Source organism: Panthera onca, chromosome B2 (assembly GCF_046562875.1).
Source record: "Panthera onca isolate mPanOnc1 chromosome B2, mPanOnc1 haplotype 2, whole genome shotgun sequence".
Lineage (NCBI taxonomy): Eukaryota > Metazoa > Chordata > Mammalia > Carnivora > Felidae > Panthera > Panthera onca.
The window spans coordinates 43,253,966-43,271,151 of NC_138343.1; the positions used below are offsets into that span (position 1 = coordinate 43,253,966).

General features: G+C 45.5%; 1 protein-coding gene across 4 annotated transcripts in view; it reads left to right on the forward strand.

Annotated features, from left to right (window-relative positions):
- RUNX2 (RUNX family transcription factor 2) overlaps nucleotides 1–17,186 on the forward strand; it is a 326,374-nt gene that overhangs the window by 247,756 nt on the left and 61,432 nt on the right. Inside the window, exon 8 of one of the 4 annotated variants that reach the window (XM_060614408.3) lies at nucleotides 11,606–13,119. The exons of the other annotated variants lie outside the window; for them this stretch is intronic. Coding sequence (XP_060470391.3) covers nucleotides 11,606–11,649 — 44 coding nt within the window. The 3' untranslated portion in view covers nucleotides 11,650–13,119. Of the gene's footprint in view, nucleotides 1–11,605; nucleotides 13,120–17,186 lie in introns of those variants that run through there. 4 annotated transcript variants of the gene reach the window in all.

Sequence of the window (17,186 nt, forward strand, 5' to 3'; positions counted from 1 at the left end):
AAAAACAAGTATTAAGTTAGTGCACTGTACCAAGTCATTTTCTGTATCATCATCTCATCCAGCCCCGCTAACAACTCTTTAGAAGCCTGTTGTGGCTATCGCCATTTTATACGTGAGGAAGCTAGAGCCCAGAGAGGTGAGGTAATGTGTTCAGGTCACACAGTTTGAGTTCTAGAAGGCCTGGGAAACGGACAGTTTGGAAACCATGAGGAGGCACATGGTTGCTGAGAAAATTGCTGAGAAAGGTGCCTCCTTTTCCAGGTACTTGATTCCTTGCCATCTGGGGCTTCAGATCTCATACCTAACCACTGGATAATTCGGCTCCAGGAACAAGCTAGTCTAGGGAACAGAGGCTACACCTGCCAGCCCCGTGCAAGGGCCCATGGTGTGGTGGATATGCTGTCCTCTCCCTTCCAGCAATTTACTTGAAATTCCACAGTCATTCCAGATCTTCCCATGTTGTGGACTGGGTTTAGGGAGGGTCCTGGGAGAACATGCACATGAAGGTTTTTGTTTATTTTTTGCATTCTCAGCAAATTGGCTCGTGTTTTTGAGGCTCTGAAGCTCATAGTGGTGTTTCCTCTTTGGCTATGCCAAATCACTTAGAGGAAAGATACCAAGGAGGGATAGAACCCTCTTTTACTCTCCAAATCAGAGATTCTCTGAAGCTGGCTCAGGCTAGAAACGAATCCTCCTACAGGAACAGACTAGAACAGGCATTATCATCATCATTCATTAAGTAATTTTGGCCTCTTCCTTCATCTTTAAGTACTTACTCAATTGCCCTTGCTACCCTGGACCTGCAGGAACAAGAACAGTCAACAAATTCTGTCACTTCTTTCCTTGTAAGTTCGTCCTTTTCTTCCATACTGCACTTGTTACACTGGCTCAGGCAATCATTTTAGTTGTTCAAACTTCTTTGATTATAGTTTTTGTCTCTTGATCCCTCAATTCACCTTGCAGTCTACTCTCCAAATAATATTCTATTCTCAAGTCCCTCCTGACTCAACATTACACAGTACCCCATTGCCTATATTTGAGGTTGTTAATCATAAAAATTACACTTACTGTCCGAAATTCAAACAATACAGGAGTATATAAAGGAAAATAACTTTCTATCTATTTTTCTCTTTATCTTCAAAGCGGAGGATTGTTATTTATTTTGAGATTGCTTCTTCTTTAAAATTTTTATCAATATGGGGCGCCTGGGTGGTGCAGTCGGTTAAGCGTCCGACTTTAGCCAGGTCACGATCTCGCGGTCCGTGAGTTCGAGCCCCGCGTCACGCTCTGGGCTGATGGCTCGGAGCCTGGAGCCTGTTTCCGATTCTGTGTCTCCCTCTCTCTCTGCCCCTCCCCCGTTCATGCTCTGTCTCTCTCTGTCACAAAAATAAAAAATAAAAAAAAAATAAAAAAATAAAAAAAATAAAATTTTTATCAATATAGCCCATGCATAGGCTGAACAAAAATTCATTCAAATAGTAATAGGACTCTTAGATTGAAGAACAGCCGACTCCTGCCCCATGCTTCTCACTAGCACGGCCTGTTGAATCAAAGTAAAATGCTTTCACTAAACTTTCAGAGTTCTATGGGACATGATGCTGTTGGGATAGCCTTCCAAACCTTGTTTCTCCTCGTCTTCAATTGGGACCAACTACTCCCTCCGGGTCAGGCCATACTTTGGTAGTCTATCTTTTAACTGGAGAGGTTAGCCCATTTATATTATTTGTAATAACTGAACTATGTGGATTCATTTGTACCATCTTATTTTGTACTTTCTAGTAATATTTATCCTGAGTTTTCAGTTGTCTTTGCTTTTTTTTCTCCTTTGCTTCCTTGTTTTGAACTGATTGGTTCCATTCCCCCATCCCCAATTTCGGTCTTTTCCCTGTATTCCATTTCCTTTAGGAAGTCACCCTAGAAATTTTGATATGCCTATTTAACATAATAGAATTGAAAATTCATCAATATATTTGAGCTCTTTCCGAACAATAAAAAAGCAAAGAATCCTTGAATTCTGATTATCTTCAAATGTTATATGGGGTTATCCAGATTTTACTCTCCTCTTGAATTTTTAAAACCCAAAGAACGCTTGATTTTTCAAATCTCTCTTGATTTTATTTTATATCATCAATGTCCATTTATATTTAACCTCATATTTACCTTAAATTAAATATATGTCACTAATCCTCTTACATTTCAGACCTACCTTCTGAAATCTTTTTAGTTTTTCCTTTTTAAACATTCTTTATCGATTCATTCATTATTTTATTTATTCATTTATTCAGTGCAGAGCCCAATACGGGGCTCAATCCCATGACCCTGGGGTCATGACCTGAGCTGAAATCAACAATTGGACACTTGACGGACTGAGCCACGCAGGTGCCTGTCACTTTCTTTTTCCTAAAATGCATGTCCTTTAGAAGTCCCTACAATGAGAATGCTACTTTGCCACCCCCCTCCCCCATTTTTGAAAGGTAGCTTTCCTTGTTTAGCATTCTAGATTGTTAAATTGATACTAGTTGGTTGATATTCATGCATTTGATTTTCCTTGCTGTTCTTGAGAATTCATCGGCTGGTTCTCTCTGATTGCTTTTAAGCTCTTCTCTTTGTTTTTGTTGTTCCCCAGTTTTACTATGATATGTTTAGGAATGGCTTTCTTTTTACTCATTCTGCATGGGTTTCTCTGGGCCTTCTTAATCCAGGCACTGGTGTCTATGATTAATCCTGGAGAATTCTCAGCTATTATTCCTCTTAGCATTGCTTCTTCCCATTTTCTTTATTGTTTACTATAGAATATGCTCATCCGGTTTTTCAGTTTTCTTAAATATTTTCACATTTTCCATTGCTGTTTCCTTGTCTACTACAAGTGTGTGTAATCTCTGCAGTATTCCAGCTCATCTATTTTCTCTTTTAGCTTCATCATTGAAATGCTAACTTCATGGATCATAGTTTTCATTTCTAGAATTTCTACCTAGTCATTTTTCAAATCTGACCAGTTATGATAGTCTCTTTCTTTTCTTTGCTATACTTTCGCCCTTTAATATTTTTGAACATATTAATTATTCTAATTTCGTATTCTATGTTTGATAAGTGCTGGTATCTGTGGTCTCTATAGATCTGATTCTAGAGTTTCTTGTTTCAGTTGACTCACTCAGGGTGGCTGACTTCCTTGTGTGCTTAGTGATTAAAAAAAAAAAAAACAAAAAGAATTGATTTTCCTTGTAACTTAATGTGTAGGAATTCACTGAGGCCCCATTTGAACGTACCTTCCTCCAGACAAGATTGTCGGAATTTGCTTCTGCCGGGTGCCTGATGATTTTATCACAATAGAACCAATTTAAACCAAATTTTCAGAGTTTTCTTTCAGCTATAATGGTTGTGTATATTCAGGCTCCAAACCCGTGAAGGTCCAGATCTGAAATTAGAAATAGGAAGTATTGTTTTCTTTTGTTCTTGCTGCGTCACTCCAAGCTAAGGCCAAGCCGGGCGTGTATCTTTGCCTTCTTGTTCGGTAGCATAGGTGATTTTAGTTCACTCATCGACAGTGTGGACCTTCGTTATTCTTGGCTTTATCATGGGCCCCTGCTTATTAGACCTTTTACTCATCTTGGTCTTCAGGTCTTGTCCCTCGTGTGTGGGAAATGCTGATTTAAGCCCTTAATGACTCTTGAATTTGGGCTTTCCGGTCATTTCTGGGGCCCAAGAAATTACTTAACTTTGTAGCCAAATCTGTTATACGTTAGAAAAGTGTTCTTATATTTTACCTAATGCACTTAAGAATTCTCTGAAAATCGAGGCGGCCCTATTGTCAGAAGGAAAAGGCTCTGAGCTTTAGTTTGCTTCATCAGTGAAGTAGTAATACATCCATCATTAAGATTTTTGTGAGGATGAAATAATAGACTGAATAGACTTCTGTGTAGAAGCTTAATAAATGATAGTCATTACTGTTACTGCTACTCTTCTGTTGCTATTAGGAGTACAAAATTACTACTAAAAAACACGAATGGGCCTGTTATTCCGTGGAGAATCAACGAATTAGATGGTTAAAAGAAAAATCGTTGGTTTTAAAAACAGTTAAAAATTTAGCTTTCTAAACACATTTTTCATGTATATTATGTGTGAGGGCTTTTTTTTTTTTTTTTTTAAACACTTCCCTGAAGTAGCTAATAACTGATCTCCCTGTAGGACTTGAGCCCTGTCCCCTGAGCTGTACCTTTGATAGGGGTATGTGTGTGGGCCAGAGAGTAGGCTCCAGTCAATCACCAGTGTCAGAATCCACGGTGGAAACGCTTCCGTTCTATGCAGCATGGGTGGGCAAGCTGAAAGAACACCATTTATTGGAAGAAAGGTGCTACACATATACAACGAGGTGTTATATTTATTATTATTTCTATTTTAAATTATCCATTGAAGAAAGAGGACATGGCAAGAATTTTTAATGAGGCCCAAGGTCAAATTGGGGTCAGAAGCCCAAAGGGAAACACGGTAGTGCGCTGACTGGGATGCATGTGACCTTGGGCAGGTCAAGTCACTTCTCAGCCTCACTCCCCTTGCGTGCGAAGCAGAATGGTGGGGCTGTGTGGTTTTAGGGAGCTTCTCCGTCTAAAACTCGAGGATTCTCATCGCTTCCCAGCCCATATCCCCTGGGCTTCTTCGCTAATTCACCAACTTCTTGGACCCGCTACCACAGCTGTGCTAACGAATACTGTTTATCCGACAACGTGTGCCTGGAGTCCCCCTTTCTCTGATGTAAGAAACAGACATCAGAGCCACAGTAGAAACAGAATCCTTCATGTGGCTTTGGCCTCTCCCACTTCAGGAGATGCTCATCTGTTTCGGATGTGTGGTTGGAACACGAGGAGCTGCAGCAAGGTGCCACGATTGCCATCGAAGGAAGGAAGTAGTTGGAACGGATACCCTGTGAGTGAGGTTAGCCCGGTACAAAAGTAGGCCACACCTAGAGACAGTTTGTAGAAGACTCAGCAAAACAGCTTGATCTCAGCCAGGGGACTCGGTCTTCTCCCTGAGCCTAGACGTCACTCCAGGGAACGAAAGACAGTCATGGCACAGGACCTGCTCGAAGGAGGGCGGCTGATACACGGTGGTCTCTTCAGGGTCTGAAAAATGGGTGGCTGGAACGGGCGTGGCTGGCACACCCTGGGAAAGGGCAGTGGCACTGGGGGGAGGCGGCACTAGGCTCAGAACTTGGCTCTACCGCGTTTCGGCTTCCGGAGCCTCGTCTCTGACTGGAGGCCGGAAGTCGTGGCACCGGGGCCGCCCTGTCATCCTTTCCCCGACGTCAGTCGTCGGAATGCCGCCTCAACATGCTTGCTGTATTCACCTGCTACCTGTCCTGTCGTCTCCTCATATTCGCACTGAGGTCGATTTTCTGTTTTCCTGAAATGTTTGTTTTAAAAGGGAGCTTTCTGTTACTATCAGAAATGGAAAGCCAGGATCACGCGTCAGAGTTACAAGTTGATCACCCATGCGCACGCCACAATGAAAACAACGTTAAGTCCTCACTAGCTACCACTGCCTGTGGAACTCTCTGGGCCTGAGGTTTGCTCTGTTTTTGCTAAAGTCAGACGAGCCATTATTAGATTTGCTGGGACACCCTACTGAGACTTGGGGGGGGGAATGAAGAAGGCCCCGGGGCTGACAGAGAATAAATCACTTGCTCTAAGCACACAGCCAGTCAGGGGGACAGACACAATGGGAACCAAAGTGATTTGTGTCCAAAACTGGAGTCTGTCCCCACAGGGCTATTGCTTCCCTTCCATGGTGAGTCAGTGTTATTTAATGCTGCGACTTCGCGATGTCCAAGAGCATGTTAGGTGCTGCCTAAAACATTTCCTGCATTGTGACTTACAAGCATCTTATACACAAGGGGACATTGCCCAGCATGAAAGCAAGGAGCATTGTGCCTGACATCTAGAAAGTGCTCAGGAAGGCTTGGTCCCTTGCTCCCCATTTTCTCCTGTCCATGGGACAGGCGATCCTAAGCCCTGTTCTAGTATTCAAAGGTACTTGAGGAGAAATGGCCGCTTCAAGGTGTCGCAGCTTGAAGACACTTGCCATTATTCTCTGATGATTCGACAGCTTCCGGGCAGCCTTCCAATGGCAACTTGCTTTCCACAGTGGACTTTCTACCTGAGGAGAAAAGGAACCAGTCAACTGAGAGCAGTGTTCTAGTTAGGTTCTCCCGTGTACCTCAGTGACCAGTCCATATCCCCTGAATGAGTGAGTACATGTCTGGTGGTTATACTTTGGATGCTAATACTATCAATAATAAGATGGCTGTGTGAGGGAGCTCTTACGCTCTGCCTGACGTGTAGTAAATGTTTCTCCTGTATTATTTTACCTCCTCAATAACCCTATGAAGTACACACTATTGTCCTATTTTACAGATGAGGAAGTTGAAGCTTGGAGAGTCAAGTCATTGTTTGACTCCAAAGCCTGTGGAGGCTTCCAATTCGAGCTGAGATCCGAGCGGCTCTGAGTTCTGGTGAATTTGGTGGATGGTGGTCAGGCCTTTGAGCACCAGCTCTGACTGCCGACAACTCTAGTGTACGAAGCTCTCAGTATGGTGTGGTGGCCACAGGCTCTGGCTTTGGTCTCAGTCCTGAGTCCAAATTGTCTCCTGCCAACTACTGGCCAGGTAATTTGAGGCAAGCCACCTAGTTTCCCTGGGCCCAGTTCCGTCATCTATGAAGGGAACACCGCAGAAGGTAGCACTTAGCACAATGCTCTCAGCACACGTTAGCATTCAGGAAAAGGTATTTATTATTACAGAGAGGAAGCAAAGAGGGCCTGGACTGGGGAAAAGAGGTCATTTTAAGAGGAAACCAGAGATGGAAGGAAAGTTATTTCTGTTTCTTTTCTCTCTCTCTTTTTTTTTTTAACATTTATTTATTTTTAAGAGACTGAGAGAGACAGAGCACGAGCAGAGAAGGGGCAGAGAGAGAGGGAGACACGGAATCCAAATCAGACTCCAGGCTCTGAGCCGTCAGCACAGAGCCCGACGTGGGGCCCGAACCCACGAACCGTGAGATCATGACCTGGGCCGAAGTCGGCCGCTTAACCGACTGAGCCACCCAGGCGCCCCGAGTTATTTCTGTTCCTTTGCGACTTAGATAAAAAGTGCCAGATGAGGCTTTGGGGTGCTGATTTCCTCTTTTCTTAGAAACACCCCCAGTGAGCAAACTGTCCCGCCTGAGTGCCCCCAGAATGAGGCTTCAGCACCTCCAGGTAGTTGTTGGATTCACATCCTCCGGAGCCACGGGGCCCGCCCTGCTGCCCGGTCCCAAAACGGCCCGCTGAGGCTGTGGCACTTCAGGAAATGAATTCCCTCACACGGCAGCCAGAGCCGGGAGAACACCCAAGAAGCCTAGGCGGGGCAGCGGCGATGATGAAGGAGCGTGGCCCACACTGCAGGGAGGAAGGGGAGCTAAGGCCTGGACTGAGCCGGGGCTCGTCCTCCAGCGGGGGCTCTGGCGGGCTCCAGCCTTCTCCTTCCCGGGCATTCAAGGATCCCCTCCATCGTGGCCTATGAGTTTGGAACTCGAGGAAGACGCTGTCAATAAAATATGGCCTCTCTTCCTCATCCGTCCTCCCCACCCCACTCCCCCTTCCTTCCAATCACTGCATCAACCCTCACTTGCCTGTTTACTTGGTTTTGTGGTTTGGGCTTAGATGTGGTTAGAGAGGGGTGGGGCAGAGGACAAGCTCTCCACCCCACTGCCTCACCTCTCCCTCGTACACGGAGGTGCCCTACTTGGTCTCAGAGACCCGACATGATAGTCTTGGCATAGCAGATGGGGAAGTTCTGATTCGGTTTCCCCGGGGTGGGGCCTAGATATTGGCATTTGTTGAAAGCTCCCAGGTGACTGTGATTGGGAGACACTGGTCTAGTTATGGAAAGAACCGGATGAAACTGTACTTAAGAAGGCTACCTGCGGGGGGGAAGAGCTGGGCCCGGCCATTGTGAGAGGTAGCGTTGCTTACCCCTGCATAAACATTAGCTAAGGATGGTTGGATTGTCTACAGTCTTTTGGCAAACCTCTCAGAAGCTCATTGCCACCATTTCATGGATGTGGACAAAGGGTACCTATTGTCCAGCGTACTTTACTCCCACCAAAAATGGCCTGCTCAGCAAACCTCTAGGAGAACTAGGGGGTTATGACACCAATGGCATGACCGGCTGACTGACTGACTGATTGATTGATTTTTAAAATTTATTTATTTTGAGAGACAGAGACACGGCTCAAGAAGGAGAGGGGCAGAGAGAGAAGGAGAGAGAGAATCCCAAGCGGGCTCCGTACTATCAGTGCAGAGCCCGACGCTCACGCACCTCGAGATCACCACCTGAACCAAGATCGAGAGTCAGATGCTTAACTGACCGAGCCACCCAGGCACCCCCACCAAGGACATGATTTAGCTCAGGTGGTGGCGGTGAAAGTGGGACCAGCCAAGACCCGAACCCTCTGGTGCTCGGGTCATTCTAGATCCCTCCAGATGCCATTGGTCCAGTGGGTGTGCCCTCAAATAATGAGTTCCCCCCGATACGATCTGCGGGATACTGGAGGCCATGTTCCGCCTGCCAAGATAACCTGGAGGGCACCAATGCCACTTACAGAGCAAGAGGAAACTGCCAGCGTGGCTTCTCACCAACAGGTTTACAGTGGAAATCACAGGCTTAGAACCTCAGTGAGATTCTGCAGAGGATTTTTAAGGAAAGAAAGCGTTCCTTGGCAGACCTGCTTTTGTGGTGAGGTTGGGTAGTGAGTATAGGGTCAGGAAATGCCAGGTGCACGAGGAGCAGGCCTGCAGAGGTCTCGGTTATGAAAACACGTGAAACACACTGATCAGCGATACAGATAAGAGGTGACTCCCCACCCCTGCCCGCCCTGCCCCACCCCAGGCTTTTACACCTCAGCTGCAGACCTGAACTCCAGAGTTGGTGGCACAGCGGTCTGCACGAGGCCCCTCGATTGTTTCACTTACTTTTCCCCTTCCCCAACAAGGTTGCCACAGTCAAAATGCATGGTCCACCAGCAACAACCGACTAGAAGAGGTGATAGAGGATGAGCCCTTCTTCACACCAGCAGCTAAACCCACAGCACATCTGGGAATTAACCTAACAGAAGATTGCCCAAAACCTTTTGGGGAAATTTTAATAACTCTTGGGAAGAATGCACAAGAGTGCCAGGGTGGCCCAGTTGGTTAAACGTCCAACCCTTGATTTCAGTTTGGGTCACGAGCTTCCGGTTTGTGAGACAGAGCCCCGCGTCGGTGCGGAGCCTGCTTGGGATTCTCTCTCTCCCTCTCTCTCTGCCCCTCCTCAGCTAGCACCCTCTCTCAGAAACATTTAAAAAAGAATGCACAAATTAAGGAATGGTATTAGGACAGAATATCTTTAACGTAAACTAAAACACACACACTCCATTTTTTTTAAGGTAATCTGGAACCATAACAACCCCCCCTTTAAAAAAAAATTTTTTTTTAATGTTTATTTATATTTGAGAGCAAGAGACAGACAGAGTACAAGTGGTGGAGGGGCAGGGAGAGAGGAAGACAGAAGCCGCAGCAAGCTCCAGGCTCCAAGCTGTCAGCACAGAGCCCGATGCGGGGCTTGAACTCATGAGCCATGAGATCATGACCTGAGCTGAAGTCGAACTCATGAGCCATGAGATCATGACCTGAGCTGAAGTCAGGCGCTTAACTGACTGAGCCACCCAGGTGCCCACACACACTCCATTTTTGAAAATGTGCAGACATACTCAAGGTCTTATAGTAAATAAGTGGGTGCCCATAGGCAGAGGGAATGAGACCGGGAATCACAGACATAGACACCTGTGCAGACACACTTAAACACATTTCTCAGCAAATAATAGTTACTATCTTGAATACTCAACCAAAATAGGCAATATGTGCAGATTATCACCATCTTTATGCATGTCCTTTTTTTTTTTTTTAAACTATCAATTTTAGACTTCCTTGAGGCAAGGATTATTTCTTGTATATTCTTTACATCCTCCATGGTGCTTAACTCAGTGCGTTTCGTGTAAAAGCCACTGAATCCGTATTTTTGTGAAATTTCCATTAAAAATAACATTTATCCATTGCAGAACATTTAGAACATGCACGTTATAGAGGAGATTTAGAAAAATCTGTATTTTAAGAATTTATCTGTTAACACAGGTAACCAAAAGTGTAGCAAATGCATCTGTAATTCTACTACGTATGGATAACCAATATGAACATTGTGGGTCTCTTATTCCAGTTTTCACTTGGAGTATTTTTTAATGATTGCCTGATGGCGTTTTAGTGTTTACATTTCATAGTTTTGCTAGTTTGTTGCATAGTTTGCTAGTTGGCTAGTTTGAATGAGAAAACATTTAGGAGGGCATTCAGTACACAAAATATTGGCTATGCAAGGGGAAGGGCAGGGTGTACAAGGCAGGAACAATCAGTCCTTAGGATGAGCTGAAGGAAGACGAGGGACTGGCCAGGCTCAGTGTGGGTGTGGGTGTGCGGTTGATGGGGCAAATAGTGCAGAGATCAGCAAACTTGTTCTGTAAAGGGCCAGATGGTAAATAGTTGTGGGTCGCACGATCCCTGGTCACAACTACTCACTGGCCCCGTTACGCCGTGCGAGCAGCCATAGACAACCTGTGCACAAATGAACGTGGCTGAGTCCCAATAAAACTTTATGGGCATTGAGATCTGAGTTTCATGTAACTTTCTCAGTTTTCGGAGAGAAAAGAGAAAGCTCAGCAAATCCAAAGAACCGACAGAAGTTTTTCATGGATCACTGAGTGGCTTCAGCCACTGACAGCTGGGCTCCATGTGCCACGGGGAGGGTGTGCAGGAGCGGAGTGAGATCAGCTGGAAAGAGCTTTAGAAGGGGACCCGTTCAAGGATTGCACGGAGACGCGAGCCGGTGCTCAAGACTGCTTTAGGCCAGAAAGTCTGCGTTCAGGTTATTCTGCACTCTCTCAAGAAGAAAAGGCAACACCCAGGGAGAGAGTGCCCCACCTGGGGAACACCCAAGATTTAATGCAACTTGCCGACCCCGGGGTTGGATGGGAGAGGTGTCCATAAATCACTCCACAGGCAGGACGGATAGTCTGTGGGATCCTTGCAAGGTCAGCCCCGGGTATGTCTTCCCCACTCTTCTTATTATGACACACCTCGGCACACGCCTGTCACTTTCCACATCTTGGGCCCTCGCTGCTGTGTTCCCATCAGTCCCAGCCACCAACCCCCCCAACTTTCCCCATAAAGCCAGATCACACTGTCTGCACGGCCTTGTTCCTTTCTTGATCAGTCTCATCCTGGTTTAAATGCTACTCTGAAACCCTCAGTTCTGCTCTGTCCTTAGTATTTCTCCCCTGCCTTCCCACCCTCTTTGCTCCCCCCAGGCTGAGTATACGCAAACGGCCTGTGCTAGGCAGAGGAAAGATTATGTTTATTCTCATTTCGTTACACTTCACTGAAGTTAAATGCGTACCTCAATGAAACATGACACATCCCAAGATCTAAGCAGATTGTTTTTCGACACCGAGTGCCTGACCTCAGCCTGATTCCTTGCACCTTTTTCCAGATTTCCTGGACGTGGTGTTTGGGTGCGATACCTGCATACTTTAACTTCATCGCTCTCCCAACTGCAAGAAGGCTTTCAGCATTTGGAGTCTGGGATTTGATTGCTCAACCAGGGGAGACATTAAGAAGTGATCCCACAGGCAAGATTTGCACCTTGCAAACTTGCTTCGAATTTTGAGCAGGGGGCAGTGTGTGTGTGTGGGTGGGGGGGGGGGGGGTTGAATGGACTTGCCTCATAGTCCTGGTTTGCAGGCCTAAATGATGAAGCAATTAATACACAGCACATAAAACTGTCCAGTCTGTTTGTTCTTGCTGTCATATCGTCAGTAATGATGGCAGGAACTGACTAATGAACCGGCCCAAGCATCTGTGTACATAGAAAACGAGAGAGGAAGCAAGGGGGCACACATAACAAATAGCACTCCCATTTCTCTAAGAGAGCGACTCTTCATTTCCTAATGCTTTTTCTTGTGACTCGTTCAGGTCTTTCGGAGGGGGGGGGGACCTTTATGAAATATAAGCTCCGTTTCTCATTTCATTGAAAAACCTTTAAGAAAAGCCATTTTTCATACTTAAGACTTTCCCAAATCTCTCCTAACCAGTTACCCTCTGTATTGTATCTTTCGTAGCTGGCAGTCATCCAGCGACAATCCTTAAAAATCCCTTTACAGTTTTAAAGGAAAATACAAGCTCTCATTTACCACTGGATCGAGTCAGAAAATAAAAGCTTAATGCCTTGACAGGCCTGGATATTTTTTTGAGGCCTAAGTCTGATTTATGGCAGTAGCCAGTAAACCAGGCTGGTGAAATATTTGCTGCTGCTCCCAGGGATATGGAAAAATGAAGTGTGAAGTTCTGGGGAGAGCAGGCCACAGCCTTCCAGTCACTAAACACTCCCACCAAGTTGGCAGGGGAACAGAGCCCCGGGCTGCAAGATGGACCTCAAAGGAATAGGGGAGGAGAGAGGGGACTGCGCACCGTGTCAAAATACTGCCAAGGCTTAACGCTCGCCATACATTTTGTGACATGGGGTGGGATGTTTATGAGGGGGGTTTAGGGAGGAAAGAGAAGAGAAACATTTTCTTCCTTCTCTCTTTGTTTTATTTTCTTTATAGCTTCCCTGTAGGGGTTTCGCTCCAAGCAGAAGAAATTAAGAACAACAACAGGAGTGTAGGAAGTTGCTTAAGCCCCCACCATAAAAGCGTTCAGGTCGAAAAATATGATCTGGTTAGAGAGAAAGCACTGAGTTGCCCTGGGTCTGAGGCTTCAAGGCAGGAAGACAGACCCACCTCCCCACGCAAGGTCCCCCAGATCTCAGAGCGTGGGAGCCAGGATTTTCATTCCCATGAAGAGGGAATTTCCTAGAGGTAAAAAGTCAGGTGGGTTTTTTTTTCCCCCCAGAATTTTCTCGAAGTGAGTCATCCCAAACGCACATGCCAGGTGAAACACTTGGTGGTTTGTTTTTTCTTCTTTTTTTTCCTTTCCTTTATTTAAAAATAAAAATAAATTAACATCCACCGCTTAGATTGGGTTTTCATTTCAAGTTGCTGAAGTAGAGGGTTGGATACCCAGGCTTGTCTCAAAGGGCTTCATCTGTACTCGGTATTATTTACAGGGGAGATGGATGGAGCCCCTGGGGATGTGGGGGGGGGTGGATTTTCATTGTATTCTGACGCGAAAAAGCCCTCTTCTAGGTGATATTTTTGGTAGACGAAGGCAAGGAAGGGCAAAAATGGAAAACCTGCAACTCATTTTCTCCCCACACAAACTTATCTTTGGAAAATCATTGTCAAAATCTGATTCATTGGAGGGCTAAAACGTACCTCTCTATTATTTTTAAATTTTAATAACGGCCTGTCTATCTGCCAGATGCAGATTTATGTTACAGCGAAGGCTTTGGGTCAGTTAAAGCAGGCTCAGTAATTACAGAAATGTTTATACTCAGCTGTAGTCGTCCCCATGCCTCTCTAAATCACTAATGAACACACCTACTCTCCCTCAGACAGACTCTCCCAGGCTCACTTTAACACCCCCACAAAAACGGCCTCCCTCATTTACTCCCTTATCATAAGGTTAAACTTTGAGATAATTCGACTCAATAAACATTTATTGATGCCTACCATGTATAAGGTCGCGTTGGGCAATCCAGGGGGCCTGGGGAGCTTGGGTGGAATACAAAAACAAGATCCTGGTCCTAGACTTCAAGACATTCGCCGTTGACAGAGGGAGAAACTAGTCTTTGATCCATTTGCCTTTTGGTAAAACTTAATCCTTAGAAAAAGCAATTAAAGTTGCTTTATTTTTTCCACACTGGCAGGAGAACATGGAGGCCTACAGAAACTAAGTGACCAGCCCAGTGCCACCAACAGTAATTGCAAACATGGCTGAGCTCCTGTCTGGGCTAGGCGCTTGGCTACGCACTCCCTGTGCTCATCTCCTTGAATCCTCGACACCCACCGCGAGGCCCCTCCTTCTACAGATGAGGAAGAGGGCAGGTTAAGGACCCTAGCCAGGAGCACATGGCAAGGAAGTGTGGGGCCGACATTCCCAGGCCCCTGTAGTCCCTCCAACAGAGCTCAGCCTGGAACTTCCGTCTCCTGCCTCCTGGTCCACATTTCCCCACTTGTGTCTCACCCCCCACACCTGTGAGGTTGAGGTGGAATTTTAAGAGAAAAGCAACAACAACAACAACAACGACAACAAAAACAGCATTTCACCTTTTGGTTTATTTTGAATGGGTTTGGGGTGAAGAAACTAAGGAGTGCTTTGCAAACTGCTTTTGTTGAGTTGGAAACACCTAGGTTTCACCCTTAAGGAGGTCTGTAAATAGTTGATGACAATTTGAACATGGTCATTTTTTTTAAGCCGTACTTCTTGAACAGGACTCTGTTTCGGGAAACTGAGAAATCCAGGGCATGTACAGAGGGACCGGACCTCCAGGGTGGCCGCCCTGGTTTTTGGTAAGCGACACGCTGAAAGAGATTATGGAACACTGAATTTCCTCAACGGCGACTACCACACACACACAGGCTAACGCACACACCCACAGTTCAGATATTTTGGCAAATGTCCTGGCTTCCCTCCACCACTAAAACGAAAGTGAAGGTGAAATCATTTGGGGGCCGCTGGAGTAGAGTTCTCACCCTTGATAGCTGGCCATAGATTTAAATGTCTCGCAGGAGGCCCAATTAAACATTAGTGAGATCCCAATTCACCGAAGGATCATGTTTTCTGGTCATTTTCATCACTCACACTTCCCAGCAAGTTAACAATGAGTTTCGAATATGACTTCTTCCCTCAGGCACCACCCCCCTCCCCCCACCTATTTTATTGTATTTTATTTGGGATCTGGAATCTCATTGGCTCAAGGGTCTGGAAATGAGGCTAGGCAGATTTTTCTGACCAAAGAACTGGTTGCTCTCTACATACACCCTCGTTTTGTTATGATACAGAGCTATCTCAGTTGTGGGCTGGTAGGGGTCCCCATATTCCATTGACAATGATTATTCAAGATGATCCCTGGGACACAAGGTTGAGGGCACCTTGTGCCTCACACAAAGATGTTTGTTGAACGACTGAATGAATGAGTGAAGCGGGGCCACCTCTTGCTTGTGATGGCTAGACTAATGGGGCAAATGGTGGCCGAGCAGGTCCTTCTTGCTGCTTGCCCCGGTGTGATCCCCATCTTGTGTGCTTGGTCAAGAACAGCCATCTTCACACTGTGGTTTGCATCCTTCTGGTGCCTGAAGGTTTTTGAGGGGTTATGCAGATGCATGTGGTTTTAATGGCATTGATTTTCAGATCCTTGACTTCCACTGACTCTTTTCTAGAGCTCCCCAATCTGAGAACACACCTCTGGTTATCCTTTTCTATCATCCCTTTACAACTGCCCCTCTCACACTTTTAAAATAAGACATCCTCTCACCCACCCCAGTCTCACTGTAAAACATCACCCCAGGGTCTGCATCTCCTCTGGTCTCTAAATAATGACATTCTTTGAGAAGGCATTTTGCCCAAGGAAGAGTCCCAGGAGAACAGAGGAAAGAGAGCCTTGGGGGAGAAATGCTGAGAGGGGACAGAGCTCTATTTCATCCTATGACAAACTCACAGCAAGTGTCAGGGCACTTAGGTATGTATCTGCCATAATCATCTATCTACCCACTCATCCATCCATCTATCAGAATGACAATTCAGAAATGAATCAGTCGCCACGGGGACACATATTAACACACTTACGCGAACTGAAAAATGAAGTACGAATTTCTCTGTGAGAAAGTGAGTCTGATTTGGCTGATTAGACCGGCAATGAGAACTGCTTTGTCATTTAGGTCTCAAGGCAGACGTTTCCCATCAAGGGGATTGTCTAAATCTGTTGCAACAAGGATTTTGCACGATTACAGTACACACAACCTTTCTAACATGCAATGATGACATTTAGATGTCATCTTAAAATGTGGTTTAAAATATTCCTTTGGTGGGATTACACACACACACACACACACACACACAAGTCACTTGAGGACCCCTTGTTTAGAGCAAGTTTGGAGACATAGATGAGGGGGAAACTCGTTAACAGACAGCAAGGGGCCTGGGGTTAGAAAAATGCTCTCAAAATTGCAGAAATCTAAAAAGAGGAAGAGAAGGTGATAAGAATTAGGAGACCATGGAGGAGAAGCTAGAGCTGTGTGTGCTTGGGGATGAACGTGTCTGATGTTTGTGAGATCTTGGAGAGCTGTCTGTTATTTCTAGGAAGAGAAATGCCCATACCGTTCAGATTTATTTGTTTTATCCGTCAGAACACTCTGGAATTTCTCTTCCTTCACACCAAATTTTACTTTAAGAGAATCAGGCGATCAGAACATAGATACACAAATTGCCAGCTTGCTACTTTTTGGTTTTGCTAGTTATAGTGAGCAAGTGAGTGAGAGTATTTCTAAGTCCTAGAAAGTCATACATAGACCACGACGGTATATTATACGTAACGAAGCAGGTGATTCTGAAGCAGTTGGGGCAATGGAGTGGTGAATACCAGTAGGCCAAATTCTCCAGAAAAGTATTTATGCTGAGGTTCTAAGAAGAAAACACCTCATAAAACAGACACACTTTTAAGAAGCCATGAGAAGTGGTCAACACGCTGCAAAAGATGTGCAAATTTAGTGCTGACGTTACACCAGAGATTGCTGTGTTTAGCTGCCTACTTTACTGCTATCGGGCCTCTGCTACACCCCCATTAATCTGTCAGTCGAACGAGCTCTAATTATGCATCTCCTAACCTGGTGCACTGTAGGACCCTGTGTTCAAGTGGGAATAGATCTTCAAGATTTACTGCACATATGCCCGTGGTCTCAGTGGGTCTCTAAGCTGGGCGGGGAGTGCAGGGGGGATCCGCTTCCTCCCAGTTACTGAGAACACCATTAGAGGTCAAGAGAAGCACATGTGCACGGCAGAAGCAGCTGAAGATTCAGCTAGGGATTCAGCGCCCTCTTAACAGCCTGACAAAATGCAAAATGCCTTTCAGTATGGTGCTTTAATGTACATGGACAACGTGTAGCCCAGAATATATAGCGTATATAATCATTTGT